This window comes from Lepisma saccharinum, unplaced genomic scaffold (assembly GCF_977018435.1).
Source record: "Lepisma saccharinum unplaced genomic scaffold, izLepSacc3.1 HAP1_SCAFFOLD_656, whole genome shotgun sequence".
Lineage (NCBI taxonomy): Eukaryota > Metazoa > Arthropoda > Insecta > Zygentoma > Lepismatidae > Lepisma > Lepisma saccharinum.
In genome coordinates, this window is record NW_028143327.1 from 22,522 (window position 1) to 34,746 (window position 12,225).

The 12,225-nt window shown below is 38.3% G+C and overlaps 1 protein-coding gene across 2 annotated transcripts in view; it reads left to right on the forward strand.

Moving 5' to 3' along the window:
• Nucleotides 1-576: 576 nt before the first annotated feature.
• The window catches only part of LOC145983114 (N-terminal kinase-like protein), a 37,451-nt gene continuing 25,802 nt past the window's right edge, over nt 577-12,225 (forward strand). For both annotated transcript variants that reach the window (XM_083116392.1, XM_083116393.1), the window contains exons 1-6: nt 577-907; nt 5,097-5,237; nt 6,496-6,618; nt 7,244-7,467; nt 8,783-8,873; nt 10,286-10,600. In XM_083116392.1, the coding sequence (XP_082972518.1) occupies nt 794-907; nt 5,097-5,237; nt 6,496-6,618; nt 7,244-7,467; nt 8,783-8,873; nt 10,286-10,600 (1,008 nt within the window). In that variant the 5' untranslated portion in view covers nt 577-793. The remainder of the gene's footprint in view (nt 908-5,096; nt 5,238-6,495; nt 6,619-7,243; nt 7,468-8,782; nt 8,874-10,285; nt 10,601-12,225) is intronic.

Genomic DNA, 12,225 nt, shown 5'->3' on the forward strand with positions numbered 1-12,225 from the left:
GGACAATGAATCTCCTGCGAGCAGCAAAAGAAGACGGCCGCGCCATCTACTGCCCACCGACGGAAATGCAATTTCTAAGCGCAGCGAGGTTTAAATGTGGGGTAATCTTCTATACCTAAAAAGAAATTAGTCGGTTATTAATAACAACTATAAAAATAAAAAGCACAGTCGCATGGAACTATTATGTATTATTCTTTACCAGATTCACATGAATAAAGCACTAAAATCATAGAATTTACTATTCTATGCTTAAATTGTGAAAATTGCAAGTGACGTAAACAGGTGCTGTGCAAATTTTAAGGCTTTTTAAAGTTTCCATATATATTCTGTTGTTGACGATCGTCTTATTAAAAGTCTTAGTTTCACAGCACTGATTATTCATCTATCATGTTCGGACAAAATTCTGAGGTTAAGATGAAATTAAACTTGCAATTTAATGTAATAGCAGCACGTTCAGCATCAAATTCCCCATAATGGGAGAACAATTGCCCATCAAAAGCGTGGGGTCACAACAGGGCTGCTGCCATCTACAATAATTTGCTTCGAAATCTTATATTTGCTTCTGAAAGGACTAAAGGAACGAAAAGAAGTATTTTCATCGTCACCTTCCTAAATTGCTTTAGCAGACGCAAACGTAAAAATTTATGCGGTGGCATTGACGGAAGAAATTATGATAACAACGAAAAGGAACTGCAGTAGTTGCAGTTTTTTAATAAGTTCACACCAAAGGATTATATAGTGTTACTGAATTAATTATAGTAATGCCAAAGAAAGGTTTTATATCGTAAGCAACATGTGGTCGTTTTTTTCGAGGGACCCATCCAAAGATTTTCCCTATGAAATAGGAGAATTAGTACCAGGCTTAGAAGACAAAAGTGTCTGGCAACTTCATAAAGCTAAGAAGAAGGTAAGCTTCGAATTACAAGGTTCCAAGCGTAAAATGTGTGAAGTCCAGAATTTTTCTAATTAGAATTCTGTGGCAGCTAAAAAGTGGGAAGGATAACAAAATAATGTAGAATTCACATTTTAGTTTAAATAGGTAAATTATTCAAAATGTAAATTAAAATTTCGGTAACCACCAAACGTCTCTAATTCCCTTATTTTCGTATTTTCAACATTGATACTTACATATTCTGCATTCGTAAGGATTCTTCTATTTCGCGTTTCGTTTTTTGCACGCAAATAATCTCAATTTTCGAAATATCGAGTATTTTTATTTTGTTCGCTTTCGCTTGCGTTGCACGCGATATGGCGGAAAAATCTTGACTAGCGTAGTCCATGATCAGTGGTTATGCAGTGTTGGGTAACACTTTACCGTGTTGGGTAACACTTTACTATACCTGAGACAGATTTCTTCAAATTTACAGGAGAAAGTACTTACGCAAATCATTTTCTGTAGCGTTGTTGATGTTCGGGAATGTAATTTTGATTCATTTTTATGCGAATGTATGTGGTTTTGTACGAAAATCTATTTCCGACGCGCTATTGCTGCTGCCGCCATTTGCTTCCTGCATGAGAACACAATACGCTCTCGTATTGTCCGTATATGCTAAATTGAACGAAAGGAGTGCTAATGGAACCAAACTGACAGGCCTAACCTAACCTAGTAGGCATACCTCGTCCCCGTGATGGTTTGTGGGGCTATCGTGAATTTTTGGGCTAACGTCAATGGTTTTTCTGGCTCAAGGAATGATCAACGGTAAGCTATCGCCATGTTGTGTGTGGAAATAAACAAGAACAGTAAGTACTCGTAAATGTAAGAAATATACATTACTTTCCTAACAAATTCAATTATTTCACCTAAGTAAGTGTTCCGGAATGCAGAATAGTATGTTAGCAATGTAAAAAAGTGCGAAAGAAATGATTCCCAGGTGTCTCAGGTATAGTAAAGTAGTACCCAGTGTTGCAACCTCCTTCATAGAAAAATACCGGTACTTGTTTACTATCCTTCGGACACATTTATTTATTTTTACAGAAGAAACTACTTACCGTAATAAGTTCCTGTAGCATTGTCGAACATCGGGAAGGTTTTTTGTGTGATGTGGGAATGTTTCATAGCTGAAATTCATGTTGTTTGTTGAAAGTTAATTCTCCGACGGAGAATAGCTAGCCCCACGAACCATTGGCGCATGGATAGGTTAGTTCTGTTAGGTTAGGAAACATAGTTAAAATTTGGTGTCGTGTTAGTATCAGGATCTAGAAATTGGAAATAATTGCGAACCATTGGCGCTAGCCCCACGAACCATTGGCACGTGGTTAGGTTAGTTCATCTCAGGCAAGCGAAAAGGCCTATCAGAAAGACTTACTGGTAATGTGAAAAATTGCAATTAATTTCATCAAAATAACGTTGATACACCTTCAGGAATGTTCCGCAAAGCAGATACATAAGTACGAATGTCAAAAATTGCTGAAACGAAAAAATTAGAGGTGTCCGAAGGATAGTAAATTTTTACTGACCCACGAACCATTCATAAATGAAGGGCCAGGGGGAAAAACGATGAATGTCGACTTTTCGCATATTTTGAGATCGCAGCACCATCTGATAGTTCAGAAGCTGTACTATAAGATTGTGAAAGGCCTTGGGGGGAAAACGGTGAGAAGTGCCTGAAAAACGCATTCAAACGTACGGGACAAGGGGGAATAACATTGAATAGCAAAACTTGTTTTTCATTTCCTGGCAAATCGTCTCGAATGAACATTCATCGTTTTTCCCCCTGACCCTTCAAATATTAGCCCCACGAACCATGCACAGCAAGGTTAGGTTAGGAAACATAGTTAAATTTGTTTTTCAAAATTAATTTTTTTTCTCGGGTTCGAAAACCCCACGAACCATTCATAAATAACCCCACAAACCATTCACGGATAGCCCCACGAACCATTCACGGATAGCCCCAGGAACCATTCATATATAGCCCCACGAACCATTCATAAATAGCCCCACAAACCATTCATAAATAGCCCCACGAACCATTCATAAATAGCCCCACGAACCATTGACGGATAGCCCCAAGAACCATTGACGGATAGCCCACGAACCATTCATAAATAGCCTCACGAACCATTCATAAATATCCCCACGAACCATTGATAAATAGCCTTAGAGATACTGGGCGAAAAGGGGGGGGTTATAACCCCCATCAACCTCACATTGAGCATGCCACTGATCCTGTGCACGTCATGTTTTCGCAAGTTCGTAATCAGAAATGATGAACAGTAACTCACGTTTATTTACGTTCTAGAACTGTTACACAGTTACAAAACCGCGCATTTGGAAACACTGACCGGCTGTTACGTCATGAAACGCTCGCAAATATTTGGTTCACGTAGTAGACGGACATCAAGGGAACAGCTTTCGTGCATCGGAGTGACATTAATGTCGAAAATTACATGATTTATCGGCAAAAAAATTTCAACGAGGTGAAAGCAAACTTCCAAGACCTTCCTAAAGTATAAATAAACCCATTTCGGTAAGTACTTTCTCCTGTAAAATTGAAGAAATACGTTTTGGGGATACGAAAATTTTACCGAAAAGTCATAGTTTGTGTGTGTCGGGGGGGGGGGGGGGGGTAAATGCTTCCGTCTAAAGCCGGCTTAATTATCTGTGAAGCTTGTGTTCTGTTCATGTGTGTTGTCATTATGGATCCATGTTGAAAACTTCCACCCTCGATTTCGCAGGAGATTTTTTTACATATATAAAGAGTATGTCCTGCTAATTGTGAATAATAATATTCTGGAGCTCGGAAATAAGTATTTACGACTGTACAGTCGTTCAAAGTTGCGAGCTGGTTGCTGTGTTGAAATTTCCCACAGATCCCGGGCTCTGCCCCTGGGGTAATTAACCTACCGCTACCATGGCCCCACCTTTCTATATAGAGTCCCTTTTGAAGGTATGTTAGAAACTGGCTGGAGCCACCTGCCCCTGATACTATTGGTAATTTTTGCACCGACACATTTAGGTACCAAAGAAATAAGGCTAAAATTAAACCTCAAAGGGTAACTTACCTCTTTATATCAAGTGCAGGCTGAATTGCGGGCCAAAGTTAATTTGAAAGTGCAAAAGAGAAGTTAGTTGTATGTCAAAAGTATTTGTTGTCCTTTTCCCCAGAATACTACCCTCCCCTGTCCATACCATCATAGAAATAAGAAGTTGCAAATTATCCCATCCCCCAAGTCATTTCTGGCCCGCAGTTGCATAGAGAAATGTGCACGATGTTCCACAAGATAATGTATTTACACACGCTGAGGATACCATTCAACAATATGTTGTATGATATTCCTCATCGCATCTTGTTGCTGTTTTCCATGCCTGTAAAACCACATAAACTCATCCAGATACTCCTCCAAAAAATGTCTCAAATTATTCCATTGCACAAGCCAATCATAAGAAGAAAAAGAAAATGTTTAGACGTCCACCTGTGACATGAATCCAATATGGAATCCCTGAAAAGCTGTATAGACGCAACGTACGTAAGGGAACTTCAGTATCAAAAAAACGTGGGGGGGGGGGGGCTAAGTTACGTACCCGTAGATGTAAAAAAATACCTTCCGTGCTAGTTAGAAACACCCTTTGTTACAAGAAACTTATTTATTTGATGAAAACATTTGAAATGTACGCGAAATCATGGGTGTAAGATTTCGGCATCGAGCTGTGATTATCCCTTCATCCATTTCTTATCTTGTCACAATTAGCCAAAAGCTTCAGGAAAGCAATGTACAATAAATCGATGACTGTGGGGTTATATCACAGGAATCTTCCAGAGTTTTGCTTTAAAGATTTATAATTTCACATGAAATAACCATAAAGCTATTGTTTCCTACAATGTTGTTGTAAAAATGATGGAAAATTCTGCATTTGCATAATTTCCAAGCAATTTGTACTAAGTGAAAATGTTGTGTGGCATTTTGGTAGGCTCCAAAAAGTATTGGCTAGTATATGGTGTGTGTGTGTGTGAAGGAGAGAGAGAGTTACACATACGTGTGAGATTTGCCTTCTCCATCTGTCAGGTGAAAATTTGTTACAACATTTACTTACATCTCAATCATACGTAAACTTTATTTCATGGTATTTTGTGAACCTCAATAATGTGTTTTTTTAGGGATCTGGTGAGGATGTGTCAGTTTTTATGTTTGACATCAAGAACGGGGGTGAAACTCAGTTTGATGTTGCAAAATCTGCTGTGAAGAGGTTGAAGACTTTACGTCATCCTAGCATTCTCATGTACCTGGATAGTCTGGAGGTAAGTTATTGTTTAGTATATCATATGTGTAGTTTCTAATATGACACTTTGTCAGTATAGAAATTAAGGAAGTCATGTAGAATGCCCACCAGCAAATATTATAAAATTTTACACACAAATAAAGGTTAAGATGAAAATCCAACAATCCTTTGTACATCAAATTTCTGGGGCAAATGTCTCGCTGATATGTGACAACAACAAGATGAACCAAAGCTTACATTATTTAAAGCAAGGGTTTCTGTTAGCAGATACTCATACTGTCATCACTTTATGATTCTTCAATATAACAATTTAAGGAGCAATTTTACAATACCGGACCATTCCCCGATTTCGTTCATATTTCGCATACTTAATGATTTTGGGCTGCTAATCACAAATCTGCTGTTAATATTTGGGGATCACGTGTAGAAATTCGAAAGAAAGGGGGTCTGTGATCGCAACCGACAATGCACGATTGCTCATTATTTACCGGAAGATTTGTGTTTCCCATACGTAAGAAACGAAATTACAACCCCAAACTTTAACTATGTTTGCCTAACCTAACCTAACCTTACCATGAATGGTGTGCGGCCAGTGATCGCAACCGACAATGCACAATTGCTCATTATTTACTGGATGATTTCAACAAACATGGTTTCCATTCTTGTATGCGGAGAACGATTGCGGTAATTGAAAAGTTTATTATACAACTTCTGAATGTCAAATAACAATATCAACACGTCACCCCCACATGTTAACCTGAGATACTTCATCGGAACTACGTATTTTGTGAGTATAAGAAGTAGGATAGAAGTTACAGCTGTGTCCGGTATTGTAAAATCTTACCCAATTTAAAGTTGTTCAGAATATTTGTCAATATTAATATCTAAACATATCATTGCAATTATACCACATTAATTAACTGGAGGCTTGCTTTAAAAATATCCAAAGAATTACATTGGAATGGCTGGATTGTAATCACAACATACTGGTGCAGAATGAATGAAAACTTTAAATTTTGCAAATTCTGTAAAGTATCTGCCAGTATCTTAAACTGACACTTTCTAATAATGATGCATCATCATCAATAATAGCTCAACTCTTCTAAAGCATCTTTTTTTTTAAAAAAATAAATAAATATATATATATATATATATATATATATATATAAGGTACATATGGTCACAGACTCCCCAACATTTACTTAAGATTGCTCCTGTTTTTTTTGTTTCAATTATGTGCTATGAAAGTACAGTGTTCCATTTTATTTTATTTGCAGTCAGAAAGAGTTGTGTACCTGGCCACAGAGTATGTTGAACCTTTGGAAACTCACCTGAAGCAGTTGTCGAGGGAGGGATGCCAGCGAGACCTCTATCTCGCATGGGGTATATTCCAAATTACAGTAAGTGTTTCTCATGTGGTAACAATTCTTTATGTACTTTCACAGTGTGATGATCTTGGAAGTGAGTTACTTGATGATTGTTCATCATCAGCAGAAGAAAAATAGCAATTTTTGTTGCTCAAAACCGTTGCTACCTGATGTTTGTCTGCATTAAATCTGTAAGATATACGGTGAGGAGAAAATTGACAGAAAACACCCTGAAATTCTTATAACTTATAGTCTCTACTGTAAAACAATCTGGCACCATTCATAGTTTGATTATTTACCAATACCTGCTTTGTCTGCAAAAAAATCAATGTGATATACACTAATAAAATGATATTAGGCATACCTTACCTTGTGCAAATTATTGAATTTTTCATGATTTTTGCAAGACCGTATCTTGTAAACCACTTTAATCTCAAATTTTAACTCAAGCTACTTATCATAGATTACTGTATTGTGTACAAATTTTCAGATTTTTGAACAACTGTCCACCAGAGGTAAACCTGAATGTTGAATGATTTTTAAGAAATACATGTAGAAAAAAGTACCCTACGCCCAAACTTCAAATACAGTATTTGCCGGCATATGATCAGAGCAAATGTTTGTATCATTTATGGAAAACATTTATTTGTGATTACAGCGAGCACTTAGTTTCCTGAACAATGATGGCAACCTCCGTCACAACAATGTGTGCTTGTCGTCTGTGTTTGTGAATGCAGCTGGTGAGTGGAAGCTGGGTGGTGTGGAATACGTGGCTGGGTCTACTGACGGCACAGGACTCCCGATCAAGATCCTTCCTTTGTTAGAGAAATATGATCCTCCCGAGAAGTCAGACTCCAGCAAGCAACGCCTCATAACCAAATGGTAAGGGTCTTCTTTTTCACAGAGTTATATCTTATTGTGCTGCTAATTATAAAAAATACATGACGTTGTAAAATTGATTTACTGGTTGCAGCAAAGAATGAAGTGATTAGAAATAGGTACATAGATTAGGAGTATTCATCCACTTCTCGTTGGAAATATGTGGTTTTGTATTTACACATTCTTGTACAGACCAAATCGACTTGCCTTATGCAACAAACTTACATAAAATAGAGTGACACAGAAATACAAGGTTCCATAAATCTTATCCTGATCCCAATAATTTATCAAGTTTTGGGATCCTGAAACAGTTGGAAAATTCCAAATAATTGTGTTATCATGTTAAGAAATGGTTAATTCTTGATGTTTTCTGCACTAAAAGTGCAGGAAGTATCGTTTATGTTTGTTTAGTTGGTCAGCTATTTTGGAGGTTGGTTTGTGTGCTATTTGGTTGTTGTAGGGGCGGAGGGTTTTGGTAAGGTGGTTGGATGTGGTAGGATGGTAGGGGAAGGCAAACCTCTTAATTTTGCTACTGGGATCTGGTTGCTTTGATGGAGCAGGTTGTGTTGATGGTGCAAGTTGTCTGACTTGGATATCAGCTTTGCTACACCATGTTGATCAACTCTCCACTCCTCTCCCCCCTCAACAACCCAGTTGTCTTATAATGCTGAATGCGAGTGCAAGGCTCATTACATCCGCAGATCCATCAGGCCCATCAGTGAGAGAATACATAATAGCACATGTGCGTATTACTCACTTGTGGTAAACTAAATAATGTCGTGTTTAAAAAAAACTTTTAAAATAACACAAAAAATGCTTATTTACGTTTAGCGAGTAGTGAGTGAGAGAATTCAGCAGCACCTATCAAATGCAAAAATGGCCCAACCCACCACCGGACTTGAAAAGCATAATGAAATTCCACAACCCTAAAATTGAAAAAGGTCATGTCAAATACAAAGCACATATTCTAATAGACACAAAAATCAAAGAAACGCATGCCATCATGCACTACAACCATGAACTCAACATAGATAGTGGTCAGGCACACCACGCCTGGCTTCCTTTACTGCGGGAATTAACACTGGTGAACAGCAGACACGTGCCAAGCAACTCCACAACGAATTCCAATGAGTATGGTGGCAGTGGCTACCAAAATTAATAGAAAATAACGTAAAACAGCTTCGCGGAAAACATAAGTACCTGAATTATCTATTACCTCATCTCTCATTCCCATAGTATGAATAAGAATATAATCAAGTTTTATGACATACTTTTGAAGGAGATGGATGTGTACTGACTTTTTAATTTTTTCTTTCAGCTCTACAGATATGTGGGGTTTGGGATGTTTGATATGGGAAGCATTTAATGGATCTTTGCCACAACCTTCTGCTCTTAGAAATATAGATAACGTAAGTGACCTTAAATTTGTTTCCTTTTCTAAAACCTAGAAATGCAGGCATTGTTAAAGTCATGGTCACTTTTCAATTATAATTATGCATTGAAGTTGTTACAGCCCAGAAGTGTTCATGCTGTACATGAAAGAAGTATTATAGCTTTTGTAGCAAAACTACTTGGGTCGTTCCACAAAAAGTGGTTCTACTAACAAAATTATTTAATCTGGAAAATAAAAATATGTAAATAACTTACGTGAGTGAGTAAGAATGTTTCAGAACGACGTTTCAGAAGTCTGTACTACTTCCTTCATCAGGTAATAGAATAAAAACCTTCCATGCAGGATAGGAGCGCTCACAGATCATGTGTTCTACCCAACACTGACGGAAGTCACTAGGGGACTGTAATAAAAAGGTAAAGTGCTCCCCTGTGCATAGCACCACGCCATGAAGGCGTATAGGGGGTGTGGGGTAACGCCCCACACTTTCTTGATCCGGTCGTGAGTGGGGGTGATGTGATCAGCATCACGCCCCTGACCGCCTTTACCCCCCAGGGTTTCCCCCAGGTACCCATGTTATTCGACGCTGGGTGGGCGCCGGGGCCACTTCCAACCTTAGAAAAGTTCCCGGATTTGAACCGGCCGGGGATCGAACCCGGGACCTTGAGCATGGTAGTCAGACGCGTTACCGACTGAGCCACCGCGGCCACCAGGGGACTGTAATAGGTCTTCAATTTTTATTTGTTTTAGTTGTGGTTTTTGTTTTTAACATAGGGAATTTTTAACTAGCGAAGACTTCCATCGGAGTTTTTTATGCGGTCACCGTAAGTTTTTTTACCTTTTCTATCCTCAACCTGAATCCTCAACTTACGATTTAACAATGCGGTACCATGTTTGGCACCTAAAGTTTTTTTTTATTTTATTACCTGATGAAGGAAGTAGTACAGATTTCCGAAACGTCGTTCTGAAACATTCCTACTCACTCACGTAAGTTATTTATATATTTTTATTTGAATTGATAGTGAGTATAACGCATCATTGTAATATGTTCAATCTGGAAACTATTATTATTTTTAATTGCATTAAGTTTTAAATTTTTGTGAATGGATATAATTTGCATGTTTCACTAACAGAAATTGTTAGCATCTGTAGACTGTATGCTTCATAGACAAATGAAGTTAAACTTTGCTACATTTTTAGAGCGTCACACATGTAATGCATTTTTGTTAGTACTTTTCATGCATTTGCTCTGTCATCATACACATTTTTTTTTTCTTTATTAGCTGACACCATAAAGTATTTCATAATTCTATGAAATCAGTTCATGACAAATATTTGTATCCAATTTCATGTCTAGCACCTTAAATTTTGTGGTTGAATGACACACACTTAACACTGGAATGCCCCTCTTACATTTCCCTTTTTTTCTAGATTCCAAAGCAGTTGACTCCAGTGTATTGTGAGCTGGTTGGAGCAAACCCAGGATCTCGCCCCAATCCAGCCGATGTGATTACGAGGTGTCGAAAAGTTAGTGGTTATTTCAAGAATGAACTGGTGGACACCCTGTTGTTTCTAGAAGAGATTCAGATTAAAGATAAAAGTGAGAAGAATCGTTTTTTCAGTGGACTGACACCGCAGTTGGACAATTTTCCGGAGAATGTATGTCGGCACAAAATCCTTCCGCAGCTAATAACAGCGTTTGAGTATGGAGATGCAGGATCAGCTGTGCTGGCCCCAATGTTTAAAGTAAGCAAGGAGGGTACACGATGAAATGTAAAGTTTAAGTAGTTTTGTAGGAAAAGTGGGATATGCGAGTGGACTAAATGAACTACTTTGTGGAGAAAGTGGAAATATCAATGTTGTGTTGATTTTTTTAAATATCGTAGACATTCTGTTGGTGAATTATCTCTTTCTCCTGTTGTTACCACAAACCAAAGTAGAGAGGTGGGGGTGGGGAATTGATGGCTGTATTGTGTTGAGTTACATGACAGTAAAAACTTCATTCTTTCTTTCTTTTTCTCTCTTCCTTTCTTTCTCCCCTTCTTTCTATCCTTCTTTGAGAGAGAGAGAGAGATAGTCACTTTCCTTTCTTTCCTTATTTCTTTCTTTCTCTCTTTCCCTTTCCTTCTTTTTCTTTCTTTCTTTTCTTCTCTCTCTCTCTCTCTCTCTCTCTCTCTCTCTCTCTCTCTTTCTCTCTCTCTCTCTCTCTCTCTCTCTCTCTCCCTCCTTCTTTCTTTCCCTTCTCCTCCTTTCTTTCCTTTCCTTCTTTCTCTCTTTCCTTCTTTCTTTAGAGAGAAAGAAAGAAAGGAGTGAGAGAGAGAAAGCTCTCTTTCTGAAAGAAAGAAGAAAAGAAACAAAGAAAGAGAGAGAGAAAGCTCTCTCTTTCTTTCCTTCTTTTTCTTTCTTTCTTTCTTTTCTTCTCTCTCTCTCTCTCTCTCTCTCTCTCTCTCTCTCTCTCTTTCTCTTTCTCTCTCTTTCTCTCTCTAAAGAGAGAAGGAAAGAAAGAAAGCTCTTTTTCTCTTTCTCTCTCTTTCTCTCTCTTTCTCTCTCTAAAGAGAGAAGGAAAGAAAGAAAGAATGAAAGAAGGAGGGAGGGAGGGAGAGGCAGAGAGAGAGAAAGCTCTTTCTTTCTATCTTTCTTTCCTTTCTTTCTCTCTCTCTCTCTCTCTCTCTCTCTCTCGCTCTCTCTCTCTCTCTCTCTCTCTCTTTCTCTTTCTCTCTCTCCCTCCCTTCCTCCTTCTTTCTTTCTTTCCCTTTCTCCTTTCTTTCTTTCCTTCTCTGTTTAGAGAGAGAGAAAGAGAAAGAAAGCTCTCTCTCTCTCTCTCTCTCTCTCTCTCTCTCTCTCTCTCTCTCTCTCTCTCTCTCTTCCTCTTCTCTCTTACGTCATGTGCCAGCAATATACTTGTTAAAACCTACACAAAGAGCACGATATAAACACTTTAAGAGTTTGTCCAAGCTTTTGATTCCATCTCGGAATCATGCCAGCAAAACTTCAAACGCATCCTCTTCGTCTTCTCTCGACCAGCCCTGACGATGATTCAGAGATGGAATTGAAAGCTTGGACAAACCTTTAAAGTGTTTTTTATCGTGCTGTTTGTGTTGTTTTTAACAAGTATGTTGAGTTATCTCAAGGCAATCTTGAAATAGGAATGCAGGTGTGACTTCCCATCGGGCAATGTCGTTGCTTAGTATTGAAAAGTGAGACATTAGCGAAGAGAAAGTCATGCCTGATCGGGGAGTTGCTTTTGAGAAGTGGCAAGAGAAGGTGATGCCAGGAGATGGGGAGACGAATTGGACCATGCAGAGGAAATTAAGGTCTTCTTAAGGTATTCTTTCTGTCCTCGTTTGAGGTCTGCTGATCATAATCTTTAT